Raw genomic sequence first — 26,385 nt, 5'->3', positions numbered from 1 at the left:
GAGAGGTTTGAGGCTCCTCTCAGGATGCGGATCTGAGATATGGCCAAAGACCTTCTTAGACTTGTGAAAAAAACCAAGGCTCAGTCACAGGCACACAGAGGTCCCGGAACAAAGCTATTTGATACAGTGTCGCAGACTGAAGCTCTCTCCCTCCCTCCCTCCCTCCCTCCCTCCCTCCCTCTCTCTCCCTCTCTCTCTCTCTCTCTCTCTCTCTCTCTCTCTCTCTCTCTCTCTCTCTCTCTCTCTCTCTCTCTCTCTCTCCCCCTCTCTCCTTCCCTCCCTCTCCCTCTCCCTCTGTCTCTGTCTCTCTCTCTTTCACACACAAACACACACCCCAGAATCCACGCTCTGTTATACAGTGTGGTATGAAAACAAATTCTAAAACACCAAAAGAAGCAAGTCTGAAAATCTGTTACCATTTATCCAACTTTTTTTATGTAAATTAATAATATTAATAGCACTGAGGCAGCTAGTTTTCCAAACAGACATATACAAACAGGAGCACATTTCATATGTACACAGTCATTAAGTTATTAATTAGGTTCTTTATAAAACTTCTGTCTACATTAGTGTCTGGGGTCCCAGGACAGGATCGGTCACTGGGTAGTTGCAGTCACAGCCCCGCTGGGGCTGGTCAGTCTGGCTGGGGGCCTCTTTCCTTTGGAGAGAGAGCCCAGCTTTGGGAGTGCAGGTGAGCAGCAAGTGCGTTCAGTAGTCTCTGAAGTGTTCACTCCTTGTGTTTTAGAGGCCCCTGGGGGCCTAGAGACCAGATGACCCCCTAGGGTGGCCTGGTTACAGATGGACCCGATTTTCGGCCCTGAGTTCATGCTCTTGGCCTGGGCCGATCGGGCTTCTCAGTGAAGCCTAAGGAGCAGGATGTGGGCCTCCGGGCTGCATCATGTCCTCCTAGAGGATGCTGGCCAATTCTGTAGAGTCCGTGTCAGAGCAGCCCGAGCTTCCTGCTTCTTCCCTGTATAGGCCAGGAGAGGACAGTGAGGTGAGGAATCATAGAAAATGTCCCCAGTACCCCTGCCCCCACCTCTCCTTCCAAGAGCTATGTTCTTGGCCATGAGGACTGGCCATCTACTACTACCCAGGCTGACCCCAGACATATGAGGCCAAGGAAGGGATGTTCCCTGTGCCTAGGAGACAAGACTCAGCAAGCATCTGTGTGTGTGGAGGATGTGTGTGGCTCTGTCTGGCACCGGAGGCCTGCTACAATCTGACACTGCCCTCCTTCTCCAGCCTAGGGTCATACTACTCTCCCCGGTCCACACTCTCTACTCCAGCCAGATGCAGCTACTTTTTATCCCTTCAGTGCCCAGCACTCAGATGCTTCAGTATCTTCTTTGTTCACTCAGTTCTCTGCACCTAGAATGTCCTCCTATCCCTCTTCATCTGCTGGTTTCCAGACATTCCTTTGAGCCTAATTCAAGTGCTACCTCCTCCAGGAAGACTGCCTGGATTTCCCTCGGCACTTCAGGACTGTTCTCCTCACATCTCCCATATCCCTCAGTACCTTGCTAATGGACTTTATCATGTGATACTGTATATAGTACAATTAGCTTACTGGTGTCTTATCCACACACCAGGTTGTAATCTCCATGAGGCCCAGAGCCATGCATCTAAATTTGGTAGCTCTTCAATGCTTGGCAAAGCAGTCAATAAGTATCAGGTTTTGTTGAGCATGGGAAGACTTGAACTGATACAAACTGAAATCAGCAGAACTGGGAAAACAATGTATACATAAAAGCCTGTAACAATATGACTGGAGATAACAAGAACAAAAAAAACCTTTCCACGCTAAATATGTAATCATTATGAATAAGCTTGGTCCTGAAGAAGATGAAACTGCAGTGCACCCACCCCCCCCGCAGAGGTGGGGGACTATGGGTACATAATACGGCATATATTGTCAGAGTCAGTTGATATATCGGTTAGTTTTTCTAAACTGCTTTTTAGTTCTCTCTCTTTTTTCACTCTTGTGACAAGGCTTCTAGGGCAGCTAGGTGGTACAGTGGATTGAGCACCAGGGCTTAGAGTCAGGAAGACCGGAATGAATTTGACCTCAGACACTTACTAGCTATGTGACCTTGGGCAAGTCACTTAACCCTGCTTATCTCAGTATCCTCATCTGTAAAATGAGCTGGAGAAGGCAATGGCAAACCACTCCAGTATCTCTATCAAGAAAACCCCAAATGGGGTCACAAAGAGTTGGACATGACTGAAAAGACTGAACAAAAACAAGGCTTTTCTTTCTGGTGAGGGATGTATTAAAGGAATGGAGTGATGTAAAAATAAAAGACAGACAAAATTTAAAAAGAAATATTGGTTGAATTATTGGTGTGAATGGCAAAACAGAATGGTTTAGCACAGGAGTGGGTAAGCAGTGGCCTCGAGGCCACATGCCCTCTAGGTCCTCAAGTGTGGCCTTTTGACCTAATCCAACTTCACAGAACAAATCCCCTCAATAAAAGGATTTGTTCTGTAAATTGTGGACTCAGTCAAAAGACAGCACTCAAGGACCTAGAAGGCTACATGTGACCTCGAGGCTACAGATTCCCCACCCCTGGTTTAGCAGAAAGGGCTTTGGAATTGGAATCAAGAGAACTGGGTTCAAACCCTGATTCTGGCTCTTAAAAGCTATGTAGGCAGGATCAAGCCATTTTCCCTTTTTGAACCTCAATTTTCCCATCTGTAAAATAGGGATAAGGATCCTTACAACTACTAACCTCAAAGGGATTTTGTGAGCAAACTTAAAAGTACCAGAACAAGGGATGTCATTCTTCTCTTTAGACTTGTTTTTCAGCCTCCCCCTACCCTCCCTGCTCACCCAGCTGCCCGTGGCTGCCCATGGTCAACCCAGCGCAGGCTCTTACCTGATCACCTGCAGGGCCTTCTTGTTCTCCCGACGTTTCTCCTCGTCAATGGGATACAGCTTGAAGAGAAACAGACCCAAAAGGATGAGGCCGATGGGGACAACGGTCACCAGAATCTTCAGAGTGAACTTGACGGCCTCCGGCTGGGAGCAGCCCCTCGTCAGATAGCCTGCAAAGCTGGAGAAGGGTAGGGGCAAGGGTAAATGCTGAGAGCTCTTCTGGCCTCCAAACTCCCCTCCCCAAGGAAGGGAGCCTTAAGTTGTTCACCCCAGGGACTCACTCACTCACTCGAGGCTGAGAGTGGAGATGCCCAGGGAGACACCAGAGGCAAATTTGGTGAAGAAGACGTAGAAGGAAAAGAAGATGGGCTCATGTCCCCTGGCACCGGGGTGCTTCAGATGGAAGTCGTCGATCACATCAGGCAGCATGGACCTAGGACGAGGACAGTAGTGAGAACAGCGATGACTCCTATTTCTACATCAACATGAGGTTTACAGATAACTTCTAGCAACACTGTAAGACCTCCATGCTGCAGAGCATGCAATCTGAGGCCCAGGGAGTGACTTCGCCCAAGCTTACATGGCCAGTAAGTGGCAACTCAGGTCTCCAGAGTCCAGCAATTTTTTCACTGTATCTAGTCTAGACCTTTTATTTTACAGAAAAGAAAAATGAGGCCCACAGAAGGAGAAAAAGACTTTTTTTTTTTGCAGGGGGGGAGGTGTGGAGCTGGATGGGGACAGAATACACTCTCTCTCTTTTCATCTTCAGGTATCAGGTGTTACAAATTCACAGAATGTTAGATATGGACATCTATATGTGCCACACCTTACCCACCATCCAACTTAATATCACCTTTGAAGACCTCTCATTTTACACATAATGCAGTTAAGACTCAGAGAATCAGAGGATCATACATTTAGAGTTGGAAGGGACATCAGAGGGTTATGGGCCATGACTCCATCTCCTCCCTCCCACGTCACAGGTAAGGAAGCAAAGGCTCATGGCGATAGGTAGACCAATCATTGGTATACAGATTTAGAACTGGAAGGATCCTTAGAGAGCATCTAATCTAAACTCCCATTTTATTGAGGTAGAAACTGAGACCCAGAGAGGTTCAGTGATTTGCTGAAGGCCACACAGTTACATTAACTGGCCTTCTTTGGAAGCACCCTAGAATTCTGACTCACCAAGGCAGGAGGAAGGCAGCAGCGACACTGATGCCAGCAGCCACTGCCACCACATAGGTGACAATCAGGTTACTCTCCATCAGGGCAACCAAGATGAGGAAGGGCAGAGCAGACTGTGGGGTGGGGAGTCCAGGGTCAGTAAGTACAGCCCCTTCCCTCCCCACCCCCCAGCATCTCCCCCCCACTCCGCACTTTAGCACATTCTGCTCCCCAGGCCTGCAATGTCCTCTCTCCTGCCCTTTAAAGCCCACCTCCCCCGGGGAAGCCTGCTCTGCTCCCCTTCATACATCTGGCCTTCCATCACTGCCTCTCTCTCACTTACCGAGATCCCAAGGTACACAGCCGTCTTCTTCCCAAACCGAGTTAGGAACCATTGCCAGATGGGGATGGTAAGGGTGGCTGAGAGCTGGGGGCAGGGGGAAAGACAGATGCAGGGTCAGCCAAGTGTGGCTCCTGAGCCAGAAGGCCACACATCTTTGTTTGGGTTTTTTCCACTAGGCTATAGGATTAAGTGACTTGCCCAGGGTCACACACCTAGTAAGTGTCACGTGTCTGAGGCCAGATTTGAACTCAGGTCCTCCTCACTCCAAGGCCAGAGTGCTATCCACTGAGCCAGCTAGCTGCCCTTAGGCCACACATCTGACAGACACACATGCTCTTTTGGGTAAGGAATGAAAGGTCGGGAGAGAGCTGGGACCTCCAATGATTTGGGAGAAGTGGGGCAGAGTACAGGCTAACAGTAATCCCAGTTCACTTTCCTAGAGCAGCACTTTATAGTTCAGAATCCCTTGTGTGAGGTAGGTACTATGAGTACCATTTTACAGATGAGAAAACTGAGGCCCAAATCGGGGAAAGGACTGGCCTAACACCACTGAGCCAATAACTGTCAGAGCCAGAATTCAAACCCAGGTCTCTCCTGACTGAGTCCAGTACTCAGGCCTGGTTATAAACTCCTTGAATCTGAATTTTACAGAGGAAACAGACTGGGGTTAGGGGAGGGAATAAAGTCATTCACCCTCACTGTATGATCTAGTAAATTTAGCCAAGAATCTACATTTGTCCTGTGAACTCAGATATGGTTGCCTATAAGCTCCCTCCTCACCCCCTACCAAGAGGGTGCATCTTCATAGCCCCCAAGAGTGTTGGGGTCCAGTTCATGAGTGCATATGCCTGGGGGCAGAGCCCTGGGGTAGTGAGACCTGGGCTACAGAGTCAGCTCTGGCAGGGCCTGATGCCCCCTCTTCTTAGCCTCTATTTCTCTGGTCATAAAACGGTTTAGCACCACCTATACACATGACCTCACAGGGATATCACGAGAAAACAAATACAACTTTTCATAAGGTACTACAGAAACAAGAGCAATTATGTAAATACAGCTGGGTGCCTATGCCTAGGTGTCTCCTCCAGTCCAATCGGTGGCCCTAGAACATAGATGTATGTACGCGCGCGCGTACACACACACACACACACACACACCACACACACACACACACACACACACACAGAGTGTGGTTTTCCCATTCCCACCTCTGCCTGCCTGCTAGAGGCAGGAATAAAGAATTCCCTGTTCTCTAGTCCTCTGGGCCCCTGGCCCCCTCCCCCTGCAGGCCTGCTCACCAGTCACAGCCAGCTCTCCTCCTCCCCACTCCCCTCCCTCAGAGTCCTGGCCTGGCTCTCCCTGCAGCACCCCTGTGTGTAGGACCTACCATGATGGCCAGGAGTAGATTCTGAAACTCATTCCGGAAGCCCAGGGTATAGGTGCAGAACAAAGCGAAGTTTCCTTCTACCAGCTGGTATGGGAGAGAAGGAAACCTTGAGCCGCCAGCCATTCCCCTCCTAATGCCACTCCCTCACCCATGAGGCTCCCCACCCCACCCCTCCCACCAGGGTTCTGAGCATCCTGAGCTCCAATTCTCCTGGTTCCTCCTAGAGTGGCCCAGGATGGGGTAGGGGAAGGGAGTGGGGATGCTGTTCTGGTCACTCCTCCTTCCCTCCCTCCATCACTCCGTCACTCCGTCACTCCTCCCATAGTCTTACCATGAAGGCTAAAGAGGTGAACAAGAAGCCTGCGATGAGTTTGATATAGGGGCCATGGTTCATGACCAGCCGGAGCCCTCGGAAAAAAGAAGGGGGCTGCTCCTGCTTCTTCTCACAGGGTTCTGTGGGCCAAAGAGGGGGATAAACAACAAGCCCCAGGCCTCCACTCTCCTCATCCAAAGGCCAAAGGCCTCAGCCCCTATCCACGCAGCCCCAAGCCCAGATGGCCCCCAGCCAAGGTTCTGGCAGTACCTGCCCTTGAGGCCCAGGCTTCCTTTCTCCTCCCTTGCCTGAGGGGGAAAGAGGCCCTTTTCTTTGTACAACTGCCTAGGCAGCACCAGTAACCCACACCTCTAGTAGAAGTACCTGGGCCAAGCCCAGGACAGAGGGAGGACTTTAGGGGAACCATTTTTAAAGCTCTGATCTCCAAGTTCCGGGGCCCTAGAAGCCATGGGAAGGGAATAACAAGGCCAGAGGAGGGGCTCAATCCTTGGGAAATGGGGAGGAGTGAGAATCTCTGCTGGGTACCAGTGGGAGAGAAGATGAAGGAGGGTTATCTCCTAAGATTCTAGAGCTTTAGACCTAGAAAGATCCTAAGATTTAGAGCTAGAAGTGCTCTTAGGTCATTTAATCCAATTGCCTCATTTTAGAGATGAGGAAACTGAGGCCCAGGGGAGAAGTGACTAGCCCAGGGTCAGCAAGTTAATTCCAAAGCCAGGGCTGGATCTTAGATACCTTCTCATCCAACTCTCTACATTTATAAGTAGTGGGACCTGAGCCCAAGAAAAGGGAGGAGACTGGCCCATGGTCACATGAGAATTAATGGCAGAGGCTGGGACTAGGTCATTAGTTTCATATGGGTTCAATCCCCAGGCTGCCAGTGATCAAGGGCCCCAGGCACCACATTTTCATCCCTTCATCCCTGGTTGGTGTCTCTGCTTCCCCTCTCTCCACAGCCCAAACCCCTCACCTCTGTGCTCCTGCACACCCAGGGACAAGATGACAGCACAGAGGACATAGATGGAGGCGATGACCCCAGCAGCCAGCATGTAGGCATTCTTCTGTAGAGGAGAGGAAACATGGTGGAGGTGAGGCAGGCTCCTGGGCAGATCAGCCCCCTCCAAGCCATGCAAAGGATGTTAAATTCTGGAGGCAGGGTATAGAGAAAGGGGGAATGGAGAAGGCTGTATGGGAGAGTTGGACCAGGAAATCATGGAAGCACAAAAAAAATGAAAGATGGAGGGGGAGAGAGAAAGGGGGGGAGGGAAAGAGATGAAGGGAAGAGGGAGGGAGGGGGAGGAGAGGAAGAAAGGAGGGGGAGACGGAGGGAGAGGGAGAGAGAAGAAGAACAAGGGGAGGGGGAGGAAGGGAGAGGAGGAGAGGGAGAGAAAAGGATGGGTGAAGGGGAGAGGGAGAAGAGGGAGGGAGGGAAAGGGAGAGATGAAGGGGAGAGGGAAAGGAGGAGAGGGAGAGGGAAGCAGAGGGGCTGAATGAAGCAGAGAGAGGGAGGGAGAGAGGGAGAGGAAAGGAGAAGGAAAGGAAGAAGGAGGGAGAGGGGGAGGGAAGGAGAAGAGGGAGAAGAAGAGATAGGGAGAGGGAGAAGAAGGAAGGGGGGAAAGGAAGGAGAATGGAGTGACTGGAGAAGGAGAGGGGGAATCAGGAGAATTTCAACAATGGTTTGAACAATGGGCTGCTACTTCAGCAGAACCATAATAAACTAGAACTAGAAGAAATCAAAGAATTGAAAGAAATTCCAGGAATCCCCAAGAGCAATTTAATCAGGAATCCCTTCTCATCTGGAACAAGGGGCCATCCTAATCCTGCTCCAAGCTCTGACTAAAGTTCCCAGCCTGGAGCATCCTGGCCATGTTGGCCGCCTTCTGCCATTGGTAAGCTCCTGCATCCTGGTGGTCTCCATTGTGGGGAGGGGCACAGGCCACTGATATTTCCATCCCCCCTCCTGACTCTGCATTCCCAGACTTCACCACCATGTGCCTGCCTCCTGTGTGCTGTGTCCTGCCTAATCCTCCCCTGGTTTGTGTCCCCCTTAGACTGTAGGAAGCTTCCTGAGGGCAGGGACTATCTTTGAGGTAAACTTCTCTTTCTAGTTGGCAGCAGGACAGTGTAGGAGAATGAGCACTACATTTGGAGCATATAATATGTATATAAATAAAAAACTGAGACCTTAGATAAGTCATTTAATCTCACTTGTCCCCTCTGAAGGATGATGGGGTTGGACTAGATGATCTCTAAGGTCCCTTTTAGCTCTAAAGCCCATGATCCTATTTTCCCAGGTGTGTGATTTTGGGCAGGTAGCATTTCACTACTCCAGGCCTCAGTTTCCTCATCTGTAAAATGGGGATGACAATCCTTTGCCACTACCACTCCTCCTCCCAAAGTTGGCTTTGTAACCATAAAGCAGTATACTACAGGTAAGCTAGGTGACACGGTGGATAGAGTGCTGGGCCTAGAGTCAAGAAGACTCATCTTCCTGAGTTCAAATCTGGCCTCAGACACTTACTAGCTGTGAGACCCTGCGCAAGTCACTGAACCTCTGTTTGCCTCAGTTTCCTCATCTGTAAAATGAGTTGGAGAAGGAAATGACAAACCACCCCACTATCTTTGTCAAGAAAACCCCAAATGGGGTCATGAAGAGTTGCATATGACTGAAATGGACTGAACAACAACACTGGTGAGCTATGATTATTGTCAGTTCCGTTGAGACCCCTAACACCTGGGGTCGCAAGCTCAGTCTCAGGTCCTGGGAGAGCCTCGGGGGGTCTCACCGTATCATTCAGAGAGGTGGTAGCCTGTGTCTGATTCACTTCTTCCATGATTATGTCGGGATCTTGAATACAGGGAGTGTCCACTTTGCCCACAATTTGCCCCTGAATGGCAGTGCCCAGCACTGTACCAAGCACTTCTACAGTCATCCCTGGTGGTTAAAAAAAAAGCAGGTGGTTATTAAGGCCCATCCTGGAAAAGGAAACCCCACAGGTCAAAGGACAAGGCTAAGACAGAGCTCATATTGTCCGCTCCACCCTAGGGAAAAGCAGGGAGCTGGGTGAGATGGACTTGGGAGGGGCAGATCTGAGCTAGCCTACCCCCCCTCCTTTGAGGAAGGGGCACTGAATTGCATCAAGGGACCTTGACCTTAGTGATAGGAGATATAGCTAAGGAGAGAAAGGACTTACGGTATGCTGTGGCTGAATCTCGTTCACCCTGTTCTGTGCTGATAAACATGGTAAGTGCCGAGTATGGGACATGGAAACACTGAAAGAGAAAACCTGAGGTCAGTCAATTTCCACTGGGCATAGCCATGCCCACTAGCCCCAAAGAGAGTAACTAATCCCTCTTCCAGGTAAGAAGTCTTCTTATAGTAATCACATGCCCCCTTAGGCCTTCTCTTATCCAGGCTAAACATCCCCAGTCCCTTGCACTGGTCCTTGTATAGCACAGTATCAAGCTCTCTCCTCTCCTCCTAACTTGTCAATACCCTTTCGAAGATGTGGCTCCAAGAACTGGTACCAATACTCCTGATGTGATCCAATCTCCCAGACAGATGCAAGCTAAACAGGGACCAGGAGGGCAGCTGCACTGGACGAGGCAGCCCCCTTGCTTCTCTCCAGCACTCCCTCATGTCAATACCTAAGGGAGCTTCTCCAAAGATGCCAACTGAAGACAGCTCAGGTAGCAGAAAGAGCACAGAGTTTGGAAGCCCAACACCTGGGTTCCAATCTCACCTCTGCTACAGGCTGATCTGTGTGATTCAGGGGTCAGTTGCTCCTCTCTGGGCCTCAGTTTCCTTGTCTGCAAAATGAAGGCTTTGACCCAGATGATCTTTAGAAGACTTTCTGCCTCTGACCCTGAGCCCAGCTAAGTGAGAGAATCCCAGAGGGGAGAATGGTAGGGTGGTCTCTAGGATTCAGGTTACTTTTGACTTACTGTCACCAATGTCTCAAAGAGGCAATAGAAGACCAGGTACCACAAAGCCTGGTTCCTGGGAAAGTCAGGCACGAACCAGATGAGAAAATAGGCAATCACAGCCAGTGGAGTGGAAAAGATTATCCTTGGGGGAGGAAGCAGAGAATTCAGTAAGGAGAGTGAGGGCAGAGAAAAGCTCCCATATCTCTCTTATTCCATCCACCTCCCTCACCACCCTGTAAGTTCAGCACTGTAGATACCCATCCCTCCCTCTGTCCCTAGAGAAAAGTCAGAAGAACAGAGGTCTTCCCTTACGCCCCCTTTGCCAGGATGGGAGGGGACATTTTTTCTCTAAAGCCGAACATCCCAGAGTCCAAGCTGAGGAGGCCCTAAGCAAGAGTGGGAAGAACACCTGATCAGAAGGGCGAGATCAAGTGTGGACATCACTTAGCTGTGTGATCTTAGGAAATTCAGTTTACCAGTCTAGGCCTCAGTTTCCCTATCTGTAAAAAGGAGAAGATTGAACTAGCCAACTTTTAAGGTCCTTTCCAGCTCTAAATCCTATTATGCACTTGGCTAGAGTATGGAATGGGGTTTAAGCTAGATCATAATCCTGGGGGTGGGGGTAGGGAAGAATTTGGGTGCTAGAAAAAACAAGAAGCTGTATCCATGTAGTGCTTGAAGATTTACAAATCACGTTCCTCACAAAAACCCCATGAAACAGCACAGTGCAGGGGAAAGAGCCCTAGATTTGGTATCAGGAGATGGACACTGCTTCTTTTCTACTCTCTCTGCAGAATCATCTAACCGTGATACCCCAGCCTGACTGGCCTTAGCCCCCTCACTGAAGAACCCCAGGAAATGTAGGGTTCCTAAAGCTGAGATGATGGGCAGTGGCAGAGAAAGCCTGTACAGTCTTGTTTCTTAGGGAGGATTTCAGGAGAGAGATGCCACCTAGCAAAGTGCAAATGGGGGAGATTTCTTCCAAGTTGGGCCCTGCTCATTTGATTCCTCAAATTGCTAGGACAGCCCTGCTCTCCCCCAGGGAACAGGAAAGATGGGCAGGTAACCAGCCTAGACCTCCTGAAGCAGGGAGACCAAGATGCAGCAGACTTGTCCCACTGGTAGGTCCTGCCTTTCCTAGTTCTCAAGAGCGTGGGGCTAACCTTGCCCTTCTCGGGAAAGTTGGGTGTCAGTTACCTCCTCACCAGAGGGAAACCCCAGCCCAGCATGGTAGGAAGACAGCTGAGGCTGGGCAATGGGGCTAGGAGGAAGGCAGGTTAAAAGACTACCATCTTCTCAGCCTGCCTGCCAACCAAGGAAATTTAACTATAGACAGAAACCCCAGGGAACTCACGGATCCCTAAGAGCGAGCTCATTGGCCATCAGTCTTCCACGGATTTCAATGGCCTAGAGTGAGGGTCTAGGATAACTCTTTTCCTACTTTAAAAATGTAACTAAGTGATGATAAATCACTTCTCTCTGAGCCTGTTTCCCCATCTGTCAAATCCTACCACAACCACCACCACCATCACCACTACTACTACTATCACTACCACCACCGCCACCACCACCATCACTAATATTACTGTGGCTGCTGTTATGCACTGTGCTAGGTGCTGAGGATACAAAGATAAAAAGGAAATGGTTCCTGCCCTCAGGGAGCCTCTATTCCATCTGAGAAAACACCAGGTACACCACATTAAGATAATTCAGGGGAAGGGAAGGGGCACCTAGCTGGATGAGGGGCAGAGCAGGAAAGCCCTCTACAAACCTGAAAGCACTACAGAATTGTCTTAGTGTGGGGAGGAGGGGAGATGGTAACATGTGCCCAGGGAAGCATCCAGAAAGGACCCAGCTTGCAGTTTATGGGGGAGCCAGCCCATCTTTAGGCCAAACAAGGGATACTTCCCTCAAGGCCCTGAAAACAGTGCAGAGCAGAAGAGCTCGCCAAGACAGAGCCCTGCAGGGCAGTTCCCAGGCTTCTTCCTGGGCATGGGCTGAGCCTGGCACTCACTCTCACTACACACCCTGACCCCACCCCCATTTTTGCAAGCATCCACCCTGACTCCTTCCAGGGATATGGAGAGCCTAGAGCCAGCAAGAGCCTCTGGCTGCTTGGCACAGCTTCAGCCCCAGCCACAGAGGCAGAGGAGTTTGACTGAGAGTAACCCCTGACCTCGCCCAGCTTGGGGACCAGCCCCTGACACACCCTGCTTCACCATTGGCTGGGCTGGGTGGGGAGATGCCTAGGGGCTGAACCACACCTCCTCCTTACCGGCCCATCCTGAGTCGTGGCCAACCCGGCTTAGAGCCGGCTTCCCAATCTCCCTCCACCAGTGCCCCCCTCCCCAGCTCCAGCCCGGCCCTGGCCCTGGCCCAGACCCAGCCTAGACAAATCACAGGATCATGGGATTTCTTGAACTGGAAGGGATGAGATCCCTGCATACAACCCTTTCTTCTTAGACAAAAGTAAAGTAAGACTTCCATCAGGGAAGTGACTTGTCTAAGGTCCTACAGCTAGGAGGTGGTGGAAGTGGGAGTTTCAGCCCCAAATCAGACCTCCTGATTCCCCCTCCCAGCCCCAGGCCAGGCCAGAGCCTGGGAGGACATGAAGTCTGGGAGGAGGGGGTGGCGGAAGCAGGTGAATAATGACCACTATAAGAAAAATAAACGCCCCCAAAGTGTGCTCATCCTGGGGGGGTCTGGATCAAAGACTCTCCGCCTCAGGACCTGGCCAGAGTTGGGGCAACTGCTTGGGAAAGGAAGCCAGGCAAGGGGCGGGAAGGGCTGGCCAGACCTTTGAAGGCAGGAGGGGCTAGGTGGGGGGTCCCAAGAGCCAGCAAGCCCAACCAAACAGGAGGCACACCCTGTTACCTCCCCCCCAAGCTCCAGGCAGGATGTCCTGTAGGGAACCATGCCCCCCACCCCCAACCCATCCAGCAGTCTGTTCATTCAAGGATCATAGGCTCTTAGAGCTTGAAAGGACTAAAATGTGACTGGTCCAAATCCCTCTTTTATAGAGGGAAAGAAACCAAGGCGGTAAGTATCAGAGATAAAATTTGAACCCAGGACCTCTGAAGCCAAATCTAATGTTCCTTCCACTTTTCTACATCTATCCAGGCCATCTCCTGGTGCAGGATGCCCACACCCTGTTCTTTACCACCTCCCTCCTCCATTCCTCAAACAATCAGGCAACACACTAAAACTCTTTCAGAAAAATCCTGGGTGCTGGAAAAACTCTGAAGGCTGCCCATCAGGTCCTTCACCCCCTGGCACCAACCCCAGCTGCCCAGGACTTTGTTGGTCAACTAGCAAAAAGGGCAGGTGGGGTTGGTGAGGAGGAGAAGAACCTGGGCAGAAAGGGACCTCTAAACCCCTAAAGTTCCCCTAAGCCTATAAAGGGAGCTTAGCAAAGTAGGTCTCCGGGTCCCTTCCCACAGATCACAGGAGGCCAGGGAACTCTGGGGAGAAAAAGACCAGCGCACTTGGGGATCCATCACTTATGGGGCTCAGATATGCTCCAGGAATAAGAATGGAAAGACTTTGAATCTAAATATTATTTAGGGCAAAGGAGACTTCCCCAGATAATGCTGGGGTACATGCTTGAAGGACAAGCCTTACACGCTAGCCAAGTAAGCAAGAAAGGGAAATCAGTAAGGCCCGAGCCCCAGGCACTGTGCCCAGTCTGCTTGGAAGAGGACATCCTGGCTGGGCTGCTGTGCCAACCACAGGGGAATGACCAGGAGCTTCCTGTGAATAAGCAGAGGGGAGCCCAACTATTGGTAATGCAGGTCCCAGTCCGGGGTGACAACAGCCCTTAGCTGCTTAGGTCAAGCCCAGGTCAGTCCCAGGCCCAGCTCCTGCGTCATGCTTCCCCACTGTGACACCTGTAACCTTGGAACTTGGTTCAGCAGCACAGGTAACAAGTACACAGGCTGTCCTATGAGAGGAGAGCCAGTGCGGGAAAGGGCAACAGCTTAAGTACTGGAAGGGGCAGGGCTAGAGAAGACAGAGAAGAGGGCCTCTTCTTACCAGGGCATCAGGCGTCCCAGGCGACTCCAGGAAGATTTGCTGATGCAGAATCCTACCAGGGGGTCCGTGATGGCATCCCAGGCACGGCCGACAAACAGAATGATGGAAGCAGAGAAGGGGTCCACCTGGCACAAGGTTGGGGGACAGACGATGAGAAAGCAAAGAACTGAGGCCGAGTGATCACCCCAAGCCTGAGGGGTCTCCCTCTAGCAATCTGAAGGCAATCATAGAAAGTTGTAAAGGGTCTCAGAGAGACCCTTTTTATATTATGACCCCTTTAATAGTCTAGTGACTATTGGGCCCCTCTTAGAATCATGGTTTTTTTGTTTGGTTGTTTGGTTGGGGGTTTTTTTGTTGTTTTTTGGTGAGGCAATAGGGGTTAAGTGACTTGCCCAGGGTCACACAGCTATTAAGTGTCAAGTGTCTGAGGCCACATTTGAACTCAGGTCCTCCTGACTGCAAAGCTGGAGCTCTATCCACTGCGCCACCTAGCTGCCCAGAATCATGTTTTAAATACATAAAATAAAATGCATAGGATAACAAGGAAACCAATTATATTGAAATATGATGTATCAAACTATTTTTTAAAAAAACAAGTTTACAGACCCCAGGTGTAGAACCCCTGATCTACTCCAATACTCTCAATTTACAGATGTGGAAACTGAAGACCAGAGGGGACAGTGACTTTATCCAAAGTCACAATTGTAGTTCACTTACTACCTTGCCATTTCACAGAGACAAACATCCAGCTCGTCTGTCTTCTTTGGATGGCCCTGCCCTGAAGTGCCCACCAGTGACTGGAACAGGGGCCATGGTACAGCTGTGGCTTGTGAGGAAAAGCCTTGGCCTGGTCTTCAGGAAAGAGGATTGGATTTCAAATGTAAAGACCAGGGTTCCAAGCTCACCGATTCCCTGTATGATCTTGGGTAAGACCACACAACCCCTTGAAGCCTCCTTTTCCCAACTAGAAAACCGAAGAGCTCCTCTATGTCTGGAAGGCCCAGCGATACAGACTTTCAAGCTGAGCACCAATCCCAGACCTGTGTGATGCCAGACAGCTGGCCAGGCCAACACTCAGCCTAGAAATCTCAGCAGGCTTACCTTTCCCTTCATTCCCCACAGCCAATCAAATTGGGTCCCCCAGATTCTACCTTGGGAACAACACTCCTTTCTACCCCCATTCCTACAGCCACCACCCTGGTCTAGGCCCTGATCATGGATCACCACCCTAGACCAAGGGTTCTGACTGGGGTCCACGCATAGATTTCAGGGGGTCGATGAACTTGGAATGAGAAAAAAAAAAGACATCTTTCTTTTCACTAACCTCTAACTGCAATTTAGCATTTCCTTCAATTATTTAAAAACATGATTCTCAGAAGGGATCCATAGGCTTTACTGGTGAAAGTGAAGCATCCTTGACCTAGGCTGGTACTAGTTGTTGTTGCTTTTGAGTTGTTTCTGACTCTCTGTAACCCCATTCGGGGTTTTCTTGACAAAGATACCAGAGCAGTTTGCTATTTCCTTCTCCAGCTCATTTTACAGATGTGAAAACTGAGGCAAACAAGATTAAGTGACTTGCCTAGGGTCACAAAGCTAGTAAGTAAGTGTCTGTGGTCACATCAAAACTCAAGTCTTCCTGACTCCAGGACTGGTGCTCTCTCTGCTGCACCACCTAGCTGCCTTACCAGTACTGCTACTAACAAATAAAAATGACTGCTGATTGAGTAAGAGTGGTAATCATAGCTGAGTGAAGTGAGCAGAACCAAGAGGACTTTGTACACAATAGTAGCCACGTTATGCAATGACTAAGAATGTTAAACTGAACCCTTCTCAGCATTACGAGGATCTAAGACATCTCCAGAGGCCTCGGGATGGAAAATGCTGTCCACATCCGAAGAAAGAACTATGGAAGTCGAATCGCTCTCACTTATTTTTACCTTCTGTTGAGTTTTGTTTCATCTTTCTGGCGGTTCCTCCTGTTGGTTTTAATTTTTACTTACAACTTCACTAATGTGAAAATATGTTTAATGGGTATGTAAATGTAAAGCCTATTTCAGACTGTGCGCTGTCTTGGGGAGGGTGGGGGGGAGAAAAAGGGAGAAAAATTTTCAACTCAGAAGCATATGGAAAAAAAAAAGTAAAAAATAAAAAAAAGTAAGAGGGAAAAAAAGACTGGTAATCATAATAGGATACATATATAGAATGAGAAGAGAGCTTAAAGGCCCCCTCAGCCACCCCCATATTTTTACAGTTAAGGCCCAAAGAGATTAGGTGACTTGCCTAATATTACAGAGGGGTTAAGTGGCAGAGCTGAGTTTCAAATCCAGGTCCTCTAACTCCAAATTCACTTAGTCAACAAGCATTTCCTAAAGTACCTGGTATATACTAGGCACTATGTTAGGCACCGAGGATACAAAATCAAGAAAATGAAATAATTTCTGCCCTTGAAAAGATTATTCAAGGGAAATCTATCTTCTCCAATAGACAGCATCACATTCAAGGGTATGCTGATAAATGTTTAACAACCAGCTCTGGGGGATGTGGGGGGGTGCAACACGTATGCAGGACACACTTTTAAGTTTAATTTGATTTACTGACATTTTCTCTATCTTTCTTAAACCTGGACAATCAACAAGCTAATAAGTCAAGCCCTGGTCTGTGGCATTTACCAATTTTCGATGTATAAAAGCTCGTGTTGGAAATTTAACAATCAGCTCTAAGAGACCTCTTGAGCTGGCTCCAGCACACCCCTGCCAGCTTGGACTGATACAGAACATTATGGTTAGAAATCAACTTCACAGGACCTAAATCTCACTTGCTCCAAGCAGCCTTGTGTGTTAGGGTGTGGGGGGAATGGACCTTGGGGGCAGCTGGTTCAGGAAATTCCCAGTGAAGAAGCCCTCTATACCAATGCACACAGGCTGGGTGCCTTCGAGTGACAGTTCCAGGCCCCGCCTAAAGCTGTCAGCATGGCTGTTGCCTGGCTCTGCCACGATGTGCCCTCGCCAAACAAGATATAGGCTGAGCATGTATTATTATCCCCAGGACACAAAGGCTCTGAGTGGACACCCAGCCATTAAGGGAGGCTAGGTAAAAGCACTAGTTTTGCTGAGTTCAAACTCTGGTTCTGCCACTGATTAACTGTGTGACCCTAGGCAAGTCATTTCTGGAGCTCAGGTGTTCATCTAAAATTATGAGGTTGGCCTCTGAGATTCTTTCCAGCTCCAAATCTATACTCCTCTCATCTGCCCACGCATGAACCTAACGAAGCTTTCTGACTCTCCTAACACCTTACCTAATGTTACTATAATGACTCTCTGGAATTTTATGGTTTGCAAAGCATTTTCCTCCACCAGCCAAGAGAGGTGGGCGGCATGAAAGATAGGTATGTCTTCAGAGAGATAGGCGAAGTGGAGGAGAAGGAAATACACACATACATGTGCTGAGTGCTTTACAAATATCGTCTTATTTGATCTTCACAACAACTGTGGGAAGTAGATGCTATCAATTCCAATTTTACAGTTAAAGAAACTGAGGCAGGCAGCAGTTAAGTGACTTGCTAGTAAGTCTCTGATTTGAACTCGAGTCTTTCTGACTCCAGGCAAGATGTACCATTTAGATGCCTCCTAAATAGGCCTAAGCATCTTTCCATTATCCTCCATGGCCTTCTAACTGGTTTCTCTACTCCAAAGCAGTAGGGCTTATGAACTAGGGTAAACCTTACTAAAGAAGAACTTAGAACTCATCAACTCCCCCACTAAAAAAATCTTCAATAGCTCCCCACTGCCTGGTATTCGAAGTTCTCTATGACTTGGTCCCACCTTAGCTGTCTTTCTAAGGAGAATACAATGCACCCAGGGGTAGGGAACCTGTGGCCTTAAGGCCCTCAAGTGTGGCCCTGGATTCAGTAAAAGGGCTGCACTTGAGGATATAGAGGGCCACACTTGAGGGCCTAGAGGGCCACAGGTTCCCCACCCCTGAGTCCTAGGCCATAGAACTGCTTAAGAAAAGCTTGTCAACTCTTCAATGAAAATACAAATGATACCTTGTACTTCAGCCAGGCTGACTGGTCCTCACTGTCTGAGCACATACGCCATACATACACCACGCTATGCTACCTCCCCCACCCCACCCCACACACACTAACCGGAGGCTTTGGCTCTCAGGCTTAACCCCCCTCTTTATCACTATCTAAGATCACATCTGCCCTTCAACAAACAACACACTCAAGTTCCGCCTTTTCCAGAAAACCCTCCCAGGAAGCTCAGTGATCTCTTCCTTCTTTGTCCTCTTATAGCTCTCCTGGCCTGGACCTAACCCTACTGGGATGTAGAGGACAGTCCTGGCCTGAAGTCATGATTTCAAGCCCTAGTTAGCTATGTGACCTTGGGTAACTCACTTCCTTCTTTGAGCCTGAGTTTCTTCATCTGAAAAAATGGGAAAAAAATACTTCTACTACCCCCTCCCTCCATTACACGGCTGAAAACCTTAAAAAAAAAAAAAAAGAATCCTTAAGAAAACCCTGTTACAGAAATGAGAGCTTTTACTGGTTATAATTATACCAATTATGACTTGGTTTTTCTCTTTCCCACTTTCCAGCATGGTAGTAACCATTTCTTACGCTTCATTGAAAGCATGAGAGAACTCCTGATGTGGGGATTCTCTCATGGGTAGAGGAATTCTCTCCATCACAAGTGTGAGAATTCCCTCCTTCCACCAGCCCCTCACCATTCCACTGATTGGGACAACAGAAGAAAATGAAGGAACTGGTTATGGCACTCAGAGATTAAGGGACCTGCCTAGGGGGATGGGAAGTGGGACCTGCCTGTGGGGGATAGTGGGTGGGATCTGAAATCAGGTCTTTGTAATTGCAAAGATCCATGATGAAAAATGCTATCCACCTCCAGAGAGCTGATGAACTCTGAATGCAGACTGAAGCACATTTTTTTTTCCACTTTATTTTTCTTGCTTTTTTGTGTGTTTCATTTTTTGTAACATGGCTAATACAGAATGATGTTGTGCACGACTTCATATCATATTGCTTGCCTTCCCAGTGGATGGGGAAGGAGCAGGAGGGAGGGAGTACTACTCTATCCTTCTAGCCTTTTTTGGCATTAGCTAGGTTGCACAGAGGGGACAGCAAGTTGGCTCGGTGGATAGAATACCAGGCCTGCAGTCAGGAAGAATTCTCTTCCTAAGTTTAAATTTGCTAGTTTGTTTATTTATTAGCTGTGTGACCCTGTTTGCCTCAGTTCCTCATCTGTAAAATGAGCTGGAGAAGGAAATGACAAACCACTCAGTATCTTTGCCAAGAGTTGGACACAGCTGGACAAGATAGCACAATGAATAGAGTACTTTTTGTTTGTTTGTTTTAGGGGTTAAGTGACTTGCCCAGGGTCACACAGCTAGTAAGCATTATGTGTCTGAGGTCGGATTTGAACTCAGGTCCTCCTGAATCCAGGGCCAGTACTCCATCCACTTCACCATCTAGCTGCCCCATGAATAGAGTACTAAATCTGGAATTAGGAAGACCTGAGTTTAAATGCTACTTCACACGCTTTATCAGCTGTGTGACCCAAGACAATCCCAACCTCTTCAGCCTCAGTAGAGGGTATATCCCCATTCTGTAGAATGGGAATAATAATAGCTCCTACTTCCCAGGGCTGTTATGAGGATCAAATAAAATAATATTTGTAAGATATTTTACAAACCCTAAAGTAGTTACTGTTCACTGTCATTATTACTACCATTATTCTCTCACTCTTCAAAAGTTAAGGTAACATTCCAACCCAAACTCTGTCCCCTCTACAAAATCCCTATACTTCCCCATCTCTGCACTCACACTGATATTCCCTAGGCTTGTAATTCTTCCTCTCATCCTTCTCTGGCAAAGCCTTATCTGCCCTTTAAAGTGTCAGCTCTAAGCTTCCCAGGAAGGAGATATAATTTGATGGAGTTCTCATTCCACCCCAAGAATCCTTGTTATTTTCAGTCATTTCCAACTCTTTGTGACCCCATTTGGGGTTTTCTTGGCAGAGATGCTGGAGTGGATTGCTGTTTCCTTCTCCAGTTCGTTTTAAAGAGGAGGAAACTGAGGCAAACAGGGTTAAGTGACTTGCCCAGGGTCACACAGCTAGTAAGTATCTGAGGATGGATTTGAACTCAGGAAGGTGAGTCTTCCTGATGCTGGGTTCCAGTGCTCAATCAAATGCACCAGGGTGGTGGTGGTGGTGGTGGTGGTGGAGGTAGTTTGTCCTTCCACTGCACCACCTAGCCACCCAAAGAATGCTTCCAAAGCTCATTTCCAATGCCACCTCCTACAGGAGGTCTTCCCTGCTCTTCCCACCAGCTGCTAGTACCTTTTCCTTAAGTTAGTTTGCATATATCTGGCATTTACTTTATATCAAACTGATTGTTTCCCCAGATAGCATGCAAGAGATTAAAGGCTGCTTCTGTTTTGCCTTTGTATACCCAGGGAGTAGCACAGTGCTTGCCTTCTAAGAAGGTGTTTAATAAATACTGGCTAAGTCATAGTAGAAAGAGCAGCAGACTAGGAGGCAGAAGTCCTGGGGGATGGGGGGGGTCATTCTGGATCTGACCCTTACAGCTGTGTGACCCTGAGCCAAGCATTTTTCCTCACAGAATCTCAGCTTTCTTCACTTTTAGAACTGGACTAATAATCCTATCCAAGGCCTATGGAGGAAAAAAAACAACACTCTGTAAATGTTAAATCATCATAGCAAATGGAGTTGTCATGAACCCCTCCCTCTCCTACCTCTTGCTGTGGAGGTCTCTGGTCAAGGCTCAGCCTAGCCTTTCTCTAGATTGTGTGAACATCTGATTGCCACCTGATGTGCGAAATTGAATTGTTGGGCTATGAACTCCCTGAGAGCAGGACTTAATCTCTCTATTTGTCCTTCCCTAGGGGTTCAATAAATCTTTGTTGAATCCACTTCAGCCTTCCTTCCTTCATCTTTCTTTCTCTGCCTCAGTTTCCCATCTGACACACAGACCCAAGAGCCACTGAGAAGAAAGAACTTTTTAGAATAAGTTATCTGTCCCTTCAGCTGGGTTTTTGAAGCAGAGAGGTCCCTCTGGCTTCCTCTGCTTGGGAAAAAAGGATCAGTCAACCCTCAGGCAATATCCCATCACCTTCTGGGGAAATCAATTCAGTCTCACATTCTGCCTTTCCTCAGAAGAATAAGCAAAGTATTCCCAGAAGAGGCAGTACCCCTGCCAAAAGCATGGAGGATGGGCTAGGTTGGGCCTGGCACCAAACGCAGCTCGGATGGGCTTGGGCACTGCTGCCCTCTCAGAGTTTCAGTGCTCCACTTCCCAGCCTCCTAACCCCCACCTCCAGTTGGGAGAAAGGGGTCAGACTCACTCCTCTCCATCAGCTAACAGCCACTCCCTGAAAACCTCATGCCAAGGCCCCTGCTTGCCCCCAAGCCAGGGACACAGTGTGCCCATCTCTTCTTGGAACAAACTGATCAACCACTGCCAATGGCAGGCTTCCCTCTGCTGACCCCTCCTCATCAGGTCCATACTTATCCCTACTCCCTGACACCTCTTGCTTCCTTTCACTAATGGCAATGGGAGGGAGGAACCATTCTTACTCATCCCATCCTCTCTCCACCTCCACTCCCATCTTCATCTGTGCCTGCCTTTGGAACAAGTATAACCCAGGGCCAGGAATAGGGTCTTCCAATTGCCAAGCATCTAGGACTCAGAAAGACCTAGGTTTGAATCCTCCCTCAGATACTAACCAGCTATGTGACTCTGAGCAAGTCACTTAACCCTTCTCAGCCTCTGTTTCCTTCTCTTTAAAATGGAGGTAATAACAGCATCTACCTCCCAAGGTTGTTCTGAGGATCAAATGTGACAGCATATATATACCTCTTTACAATCTTAAAGCATTATAGACATAATTTTGAAAGGAAGAGCTGTCATTGGCTGGCTTTATGACCTTAGGCAGCTCACATAAGGTCTTTGGTCCTCAATGCTCCATCTGGCAGTAGGCCTGTAACATCTTAGACAATCTAGGTCCATGGCCCCTCCTAGCTCTGACATTCTATATTCTAAAGCTGTTCCCCGCTCTAACACCCTGTGTTCCCAGGTCCTTCCCAGCTTTAACACACTATGATCTCAGGTGCCTCCCAACTCTCTAATCTTCAGAGGAAAGGAATGGGGAAAGGGAAAGGGGAGGCTAGGTCCTCCCTTTAGCATACGTAGTACCCAAGACAACTCCGAGCCAGCAGCACTCACCTGAGCCACGTCGAGCAGGTAGATCTGAAGGAAAAAGCCCAAAGCACAGCCAGTGATCTGGTAGGGAGCGCCCCCCACAGCATAGCAGACCTTACTGCAGATGGTCAGCTTCTTGATCCCAACCTTCTGTAGGGACAGAAAGCAGTTCAATGGGGTTTGTCCAGCAAGTCCCCATCAGACCCTACATTCCCAGTGCCCCCTCTCCCAGGGCCAGCAAGCTCCCTTTGTACGGTCCCTCCCCCAGTCCAGCAGGCTCCCTGGTTTTCCATCCCCTCCCTTCTCCCACTCACAGCCAGGACACTCCTCACTTTGAGGAGAAACAAGGAAAGAAATGTTCACTTCTAGAGATTGGGGGCAGGGAGAAGAGGAATGGCAAATAAAAGGAAAAGAGGTAGGAAGGAAAGGCTGTGATTTTTGCTTATCCCCACTCCTAAGCAGGGCCTTCAACTTTTGGTTTAACCTATGGGTTCTTCTCCCTCCACTCCCCACCCCCAGACCAAAGAAAGGATTTAGCTGGAGGAAGACACTCTATGGGATAAGGAAAACAGAGCAGGTTCCAGCAGCCCAACCAGTCCCTTTGCCACAACCTGAAAATCCTCTCCAAGGCATCTGGGACCTGGGCCCAACCCCACCCAGGACCAGGTCCCACTCACGTTGAATAGACCTGTCTATAAGGGCTGAAGGGAAGCCTAGCCCAGGGCCTCAGCCCTTCTAAGCCTAGGCTTACAGCTGCTTCATTCCATCTGGTCGGTCAAGGTCTCCATAGCCCCTAGTGAGGGGTGGGGGTTGGGCTAGTGCCCAAGAAGGCAAATCTACCCCAAGCCTCCAGGAACCTCCAGGCCCCAGGGACTTCACTGAGAGTGGGGGAGGGTGGAAAGCCCCGGAGCTCGGATGCACAATGTTCTCTAGTCCATCCTAAGTGGTCATTAAGAACTATTCCCAACTCTAGGAGCCCTAGCTCAGCCCCACAAGCTACCTTGAGATCTCCTGGTTGCCCTCAGAAAGATTAGGCTTCTCTGCTAGGATTTCTATGAAGGCAAAGGCTTGGTCTCATCTAAACTATGGCTGTCCACTATCCTTAGTGGGCACTTAATATATACTTGTTGAACTGAATGACATTGGGCTCTTCCTCCTTCAACCTGCTTCTCCCCCCCCCCCACGAAAGAGGACTCAAAGGCTGGAAACCCAAACCCTGAATTCTGAAGCCACCAGCTTTCATTCTGGTTGGTGGGTAGGCTACTTCCTATCCCTGGCCGTCAGTTTCCGCCTCTGAAAATGAACTGAATGGCCTCCAATTTAATTACAGGAGGGCAGAGACGACTTGACTAAACTCTTTCCCAGGTTTTGGCACACAGTGGGCACTTCATAAACCCGAAATCATCGTCTACCTTCTACAAGGTCTCTTCCAACCCTGAGCTCTGAAAGGTGGGGGGGGTTGGGGGGGAGGTGATGGAATGGCATGTTGAGGCGAGACCACAGGGGCAGAAAACTAGGATTACTCATCGTGAGCGGATTAATAGCTGAGGTGGGAGACCCTTCAGAGGAACAATTAATAAAATTAAAAGGTAAAGACAGTCATCTCAGGATTCCAGGCCCAGCTTCCCTGCCAGGCCTCCCAAGCAGTTGGGGCGGGGGGCGGACAGCAGTCCTGGCCAAGATCCCCTTCCCCGGCAAACTTAGGCTCCAAGCAGCTCGGAGAAGGGAGGGGGGAAGGGGCTGGGGAGGGCCGCAGGGGGCAGACAAGAGACAGATGCCCGGCCTAGCCCTAGCTTCTAAAATTAATTCGAGAGCCCCAGGAATGGGCGGGGACAGGGAGTGGTGGGGGCACCACCCAGCCCCGGCAAGAGAGGGGGGACAGGAGGCAGGACGAGGTAACCTCGGGGTCTGAGCTGAGTTGCTTTGGACTGTGCGTCCCAGCCACCTGGAATGGACAGGACTGTGCGTCCCAACGGTCCGGACCCTGAAACTCTACGACTTTCCCAGGACACAGATATGAGGAGGCAAGAGCCGGAGCAGCCTCTGAGCACCCCCACCCCCCTCCAGATGGAGCAGGGGAACCAGGGCGGCGCACAAAGTTAAGACTTCCCCTTCATCTCCTTCGTTCTATTCTGCCCAGCTCGGCACGACTCAGCCTTGTCCCTTTTAAGAACGGAGCCTCTGTCCTTATGAATGAACTTGAGGGTAAAACAGGGCTGAGAAGGGAAGGCCAGGTCCCAGGTCCTGGAGTTTCGATTCTGGGTTCTAGACGCCCAGTTCATGGCTACAGGGCTTCGGGAGCCGGGAAGCCGGGCCGGATGAGGTAGCGGAGTCACTCACTACCACGTGGAGCTGGAAGCCGGCGAGCCAAGCTACCCGAGAAGGGAGAGGAAGGGGGTGGGGTGGGGTTGCTCGCCAGCTCCCGCCCTCCACCCCACCTGAGCTGGAGCTAAACCTGTACCCCCAACCTGACGCCACCATATATCTACACCCTCTTCCCCCAGTACCCCGCTCAACCCTGAGCCTCCAGAGTACACAAGTTCCCCGCCGGACCCATCTACTTTCCTTTTGGGTAGGACTGTAACCACCCTCCAACCCCAACTCTTTGCTTACTCTGCCTGCCCAGTGTCCCAGTTAATCGTCCACTGAAACGACCCACATCCGACCCCTTCCCCCAAGCAGTCCACCGAAAAGCTAAGGACTCTTCTCTGCATCCCTGGCCCCGAAATGGAACCTGCCTTCCTCCCCATCCTGGCCCTAAGTGTCACGCTCTCGCCTCTCTAACTCTGTGCCCCAGTCCCGAGACCTCCTCCTCCAGCCCTTTAGCGTCCCAGAAGTCTATCCCCACCCCCCACTTCCTTATCATCCTCCCCAACTCCAGCCTTATGCTTTCCACCTGTACTCCCCCCTTCCACAGCAGCCCCTCAAGCTCAAGCTGATCCCCTTTCCCTGAACCCTTCCCCTCCCCGTTACCATCTACCCTAAATTTATTCCGCCCCGCTACATATACTCTTCCCCGGATCCACAGCCACCACCACCTGCTCCCCTTTTTCCTAACTAAATACATCTCTGCCCCTCCCTCACTGTGCGTCCCCAATTCTCTCAGCTCAGTGTCCCGTGATTCTGTCCCCCAGATCCTGGGCTCTCCATCCTCCAGCCTCAGGCCTCCAGGCTCACCTCCTCTTTGTTCCTTGTATGCCCCCCCTTCCCCAATGTGCCCCCCACAACTGCCCCCACATGCCACTCTACCCCTCTAGCTATTTGCCATCCCCCGGACCTGTAATCCTCCAACCCTGAGCCGCCGCCATCCTTGCCCCAGCACCTCAACACCATCCTACTTCCCCACTGCGCCCTTCTCACCTGAGTCCGCCCGTTCTCCTCGCCCCGAAGGATGCCCGGGGGTAGCAGCCCGGTGGCTGAACCGCTCTCTGCGCCCTCGCCTTTGGCCATGGCCCGGAACCGAGCAGAGCTGGGGCGGCTGGAGCAGCGCTAGGCTTTGAATGAAACGCAAGGGAAAGCAAAGCGCCAGGCGGCGGAGCCGGCAAAGAGCTCTCTGCCCGCCTGCTTTCTTTCTTTCTTTTTTTCTCCCCTACTTGTATGTGTGTGTGTGTGTGTGTGTGTGTGTGTGTGCGCGCGCGCGCGCGCGTGTGTGTGTGTGTGTGTGTGTGTGTGTGTGTCTGCGTGTGCGCGTGTGTGTGCTTCCCTACCCCGCCTCCCTTCGGTCTTTTTCTCGACTTTCCCTCCTGCGCCTCCTCCTCCCTTCTTAAGGACCTGCCTCGCAGGTCCGCCCCCTGCCAATCAACGAGTCCTGCCCCCGTCCCCGCCCCGGGGCACTAGCCTGACCTTCGGCGATGCCCACGGCTCCCGGATCTCTTAAAATGCCCAGAGCTCCTGGGCCGACGCTTCCACTTCCTGGGCCCTTTTGTCCCTCCTTCACCTGGTGCCTGGGGGCTTTGCCCCAAGCGCCGAGGAGCGGTCCGATGCCGGGATCAAGAGGACAAGCCAGCCACACCACAGTCCTATTCTTCCACGGGAGAGAAAAGTACCCTGGTGTCCGAGTTCGAAGAATCCCATTCCCAGTC

At 50.0% G+C, this 26,385-nt stretch overlaps 1 protein-coding gene across 1 annotated transcript; it reads right to left on the bottom strand.

The window, feature by feature from the left end:
- Nucleotides 1-412: 412 nt before the first annotated feature.
- MFSD2A (MFSD2 lysolipid transporter A, lysophospholipid) lies at nucleotides 413-26,029 on the bottom strand. The gene is made up of 14 exons (XM_020983571.2): nucleotides 25,664-26,029; nucleotides 22,328-22,453; nucleotides 14,063-14,187; nucleotides 10,049-10,172; nucleotides 9,298-9,376; nucleotides 8,890-9,038; nucleotides 7,074-7,164; nucleotides 6,104-6,225; nucleotides 5,773-5,856; nucleotides 4,389-4,472; nucleotides 4,067-4,179; nucleotides 3,168-3,311; nucleotides 2,880-3,056; nucleotides 413-970 (listed from the first exon to the last, which is right to left on the bottom strand). The coding sequence occupies exons 1-14, from the start codon at nucleotides 25,751-25,753 to the stop codon at nucleotides 907-909; spliced, it is 1,572 nt and encodes a 523-aa protein (XP_020839230.1). The 5' UTR covers nucleotides 25,754-26,029; the 3' UTR covers nucleotides 413-906.
- Between the last annotated feature and the right edge of the window lie 356 nt (nucleotides 26,030-26,385).

Source organism: Phascolarctos cinereus, unplaced genomic scaffold, assembly GCF_003287225.1.
Source record: "Phascolarctos cinereus isolate Bilbo 61053 unplaced genomic scaffold, phaCin_HiC Scaffold_726;HRSCAF=1367, whole genome shotgun sequence".
NCBI classification, from domain to species: domain Eukaryota; kingdom Metazoa; phylum Chordata; class Mammalia; order Diprotodontia; family Phascolarctidae; genus Phascolarctos; species Phascolarctos cinereus.
The sequence above is the reverse complement of the archived record's forward strand: the minus strand, read 5'-3'. Positions and strand labels throughout refer to the sequence as shown.

Coding starts and splice junctions, on each gene's coding strand:
- MFSD2A (XM_020983571.2), bottom strand. CDS start 25,753: ATGGCCAAAGGCGAGGGCGCAGAGAGCGGTTCAGCCACCGGGCTGCTA. Junction 5,857..6,103: donor TCACCTCTTTAGCCTTCATG/GTAAGACTATGG, acceptor CTCCCATACCAG/CTGGTAGAAGGAAACTTCGC. Junction 4,473..5,772: donor ATCTACTCCTGGCCATCATG/GTAGGTCCTACA, acceptor CCCTGCCCCCAG/CTCTCAGCCACCCTTACCAT.